Source organism: Cyprinodon variegatus, unplaced genomic scaffold (assembly GCF_000732505.1).
Source record: "Cyprinodon variegatus isolate N-32 unplaced genomic scaffold, C_variegatus-1.0 Scaffold1131, whole genome shotgun sequence".
NCBI lineage: Eukaryota > Metazoa > Chordata > Actinopteri > Cyprinodontiformes > Cyprinodontidae > Cyprinodon > Cyprinodon variegatus.
Genome location: NW_015151584.1, coordinates 28,115 through 31,399, shown reverse-complemented (window position 1 = coordinate 31,399; position 3,285 = coordinate 28,115). Strand labels below are relative to the sequence as shown.

The following is a 3,285-nucleotide window of genomic DNA, read 5'->3' as shown; positions in this document are numbered from 1 at the left end:
CATGCAGTGATTATCCAATAGGAGGCTCCTACCTGTTTGCTTAGTTGAATCCAGGTGGCAACTTTTTTTTGGCCAGGCAGTGTATATATATATTTAAATGGGTAACATACATAATAAAAAAGCCTAATATTTATTTAAACAACAAAAGATTTGTTTCTAAAGTTCTTCAGTGTACTTTAAGGTTTAGCTGTGGGAGAGTCCCTGAAAATCTCCACAGTCTCCACTTCTGTAGGACTGCTAATGTTTTACAGTCTGTCAACCTTGCAGCTCTGCAGCAGTTATTTAAGCATCCAGGGCGAACAAAACGTCATGAAATAAAGCACTCATTGATGAGCTACCTGCCGCACGTTTATTACTTTTATGCTAATCCATCCTCACATGTTTTTAAACTGCAGCTTTTCCTCAACCAAGTCTGCAGAAGTAATAGTTTCTTGCTCTTTTGTCTGTTCAGTCTTGGCATGATGCTAACTTTCTATTAATGTCCTTAGCAGCACTCTAATGCCTGTGTGCTTATCTAACCAATGACACGCAGATATTAATCTGACACGGCACCACTCTAAATGCCTGGTTATCCTCCCGCAGCAGTGTGTTGCAGTTAGCATGTTGCAGGTATGACGCAGATATTTTAGATTTATGCCCAATATTGAAGCCTGGTCTGCTTCAATATTATTTAATTGATTTTTTATTCTATTTTTCTATTGTATATACTGTGTCTAAACATCCCCTTTTTTTTTTTTTCTTATATGTGCAATTTTTCCTGCTACTGGAAATACAATTTCCCGAAGGGAGTAATCCCAAGGGATTAATAAAGTCAAGTCTAAGTCTAAGTCTAAGTCTAAGTCTATGTTATTCCATGCCACAACGCCAGAGGGACAATCAGGAACTAGCTAGGATGGTGGGTGGCGTGTTTCTCTTCCAGTTACGGAGGTCATTCAACAACAATGGAGACTGCAGCGATGCGCACATTGACTGAGATGCAGCTGATCCATCTAGAAATAGAAGACCATGCAGACTCGCTCTTCTAGCTGGTCCATCTTCATCAGTCCTTTTCCTCAATGGCGGTCATATGAACAAAACAAGCCGGTAAGGTACCAAACAGGAAATACGCATAGTGTAGAGCGGAAGTGGATTTGACCAATCAGAGGCCCCCTGTGTGCGGCACGGTCTGCGGTCAGCTACAGCTGAGAGGTGCAGCAGAGTGTCTGTTGAGGGGGCGGGGCATGTCTGCGTTAACTGCGACACACATGCAGACGACCTGGTTTCTGAGCATAAACCAGGCTTTAGCCAATCATCTGTTAGAACAGATAGTCAATGCATTTTTTACATTCTATGAGTGGATATTGGGCTACAGCGCAGCAAAAATGGAAATAAGGCTTTAAGCCCAGTTCCCTAATAAGGGAGGACAACTATGCGTCCCGCTGGACATTTGACAGTGCAATGAAAATCACCAACATCATCTTCTTGTTTCATTGGCTTCATTTTCATTCCTATTCTGCTTTGTTGTCTGGTTCCTCATCCTGATGAGTCCCGCTGTGTCTCTCGGCTCTGACATCACTAATGCCATCACAGGGACACCAGGCTGGTCAGAGCTTTGCATACACGAAACACAAGCATGGGATGAACCAGTCAATGGATCATTGAGATGACCCAATGAGTCATCATTAGTCATTCTGACCATCTTCATCACTCTCAGCGTGATGCTTGGATATGCCCCCTTAACCCCAACCAGGGGCCCCAGGACCTAAAGCACTGTCAGACAGCACAGGGGCCCTGGATCATAGGCAGCGACCTTATGGCAGCCACTGGTTTGGCCCGGTCGGGCTGGGCTTGGGAAACCTTTGCCTCCCCAGGAGCTACCGGCTAACCTTTCCTAGATCCGTATGTCCAGAAATGGTGTTCATGATGCAGAAGTTCAGAGGTCAGCAGGCAGACATGGTAGAAATGGGTAGTCCCGCCTGCTCTGACCGACCTGCTGTCTTGTTGTCTGTTTGATCCCTCAGCTGATCAGCGACGGCAGCGTGGTGTACGCCGAAGCCCTGTGGGACCACGTCACCATGGACATCCAGGAGCTAGGCTTCAAGGCCGGTGATGTCATCGAGGTCATCGACGCCACAAACAAGGAGTGGTGGTGGGGCCGCATCGTGGAAAGCGAGGGCTGGTTTCCTGCCAGCTTTGTTCGGGTGAGTGATCCAGAACCGTTTCCTGACGCCTGGAGCCTCAGCTGCTCTTTAGGTGCTGACGCTGCCTGTGTGTTACCTCTGTTCACATAGCTGCGGGTGAATCAGGACGAACCCATGGAGAAGTTCTCCAGCCACCTGGATGAGGCCCAGTGTGGAGAGCAGGACCTAGCCGCTCTGGGCCGGCTGCTAGGACCTGGATTACCCTGCAAAGAGGAGATGAGGGCCAACGTCATCAACGAGATCATGAGCACGGAGCGGGACTACATCAAGCACCTGAAGGACATCTGTGAGGTGAGTGACCGGCTGAGTCTAGAACAGACGCTTAGGAACCAGAGATACCAGCTTAGAGCAGCTTCCCGTGTTCAGGTCATTTCTAAGTTTCCATGTGAGGTTCTGCAGCCTGGTTTTGATGTGGAACCCTCCCTTACCTAACTTGGCCAGGTTAGTATCAGCTAAGAGCCGCCTTCCATAATACGCTTTCAGCCAATCGTAGCAGCGAATCGGGATGTTTCAGTGGATTAAGGTGATCAATCAAATCCTTTGGGAAGAAAAATACAGACATCTTTCCCATCAAATGCACAAAGTGCTTCTTTGCTCCTTTTTAAAACTAGAAATTGTTGGTATTTTAGCTAAAACCAAGCTAGAATTGCGATATCAACAGGTGAGTCCTCCAGCGTAGCCATGTTTGCCCTTCTGACTGTCCTCATTCTTACATGCCCCGCCCCTAAAAACACTGCTGGCCTCTCATTGGTCCGACCCGCTGATTGTTACAAGACAGACGTATTACCGGGGGCCTTTCAAGATAGGAGCTGTTGTGAGACTCAAAACTCAGATCTTGCAACAATCCAGTTTGCAGAGCAAAGTTATTCCTCACCTGGTCTCACGCAGTTTTATGGTTCCTACCAGCCCTGTTCTGGTAGGAACAGTCCATGGTGCAGGCCATCTCAGCCATCTTTGAGCCTTGTTCCGCTCCTACCCTGGTTCTGCTCTGACCCTGGTTCTAGTTCTGCTCTGACCCTGGTTCTAGTTCTGCTCTGACCCTGGTTCTAGTTCTGCTCTGACAATGGTTCTAGTTCTGCTCTTACCCTGGTTGTAGTTCTGCTCT

The 3,285-nt window shown here is 47.4% G+C and overlaps 1 protein-coding gene across 4 annotated transcripts in view; it reads left to right on the top strand.

Moving 5' to 3' along the window:
- Window positions 1-3,285, top strand: part of arhgef4 (Rho guanine nucleotide exchange factor 4) — a 51,880-nt gene that overhangs the window by 39,558 nt on the left and 9,037 nt on the right. For 2 of the 4 annotated variants that reach the window (XM_015400670.1, XM_015400669.1), the window contains 2 exons: window positions 2,001-2,180; window positions 2,271-2,471. In XM_015400670.1, the coding sequence (XP_015256156.1) occupies window positions 2,001-2,180; window positions 2,271-2,471 (381 nt within the window). Of the gene's footprint in view, window positions 1-860; window positions 1,919-2,000; window positions 2,181-2,270; window positions 2,472-3,285 lie in introns of those variants that run through there. The other 2 variants (XM_015400671.1, XM_015400672.1) reach the window with 2 other exon arrangements.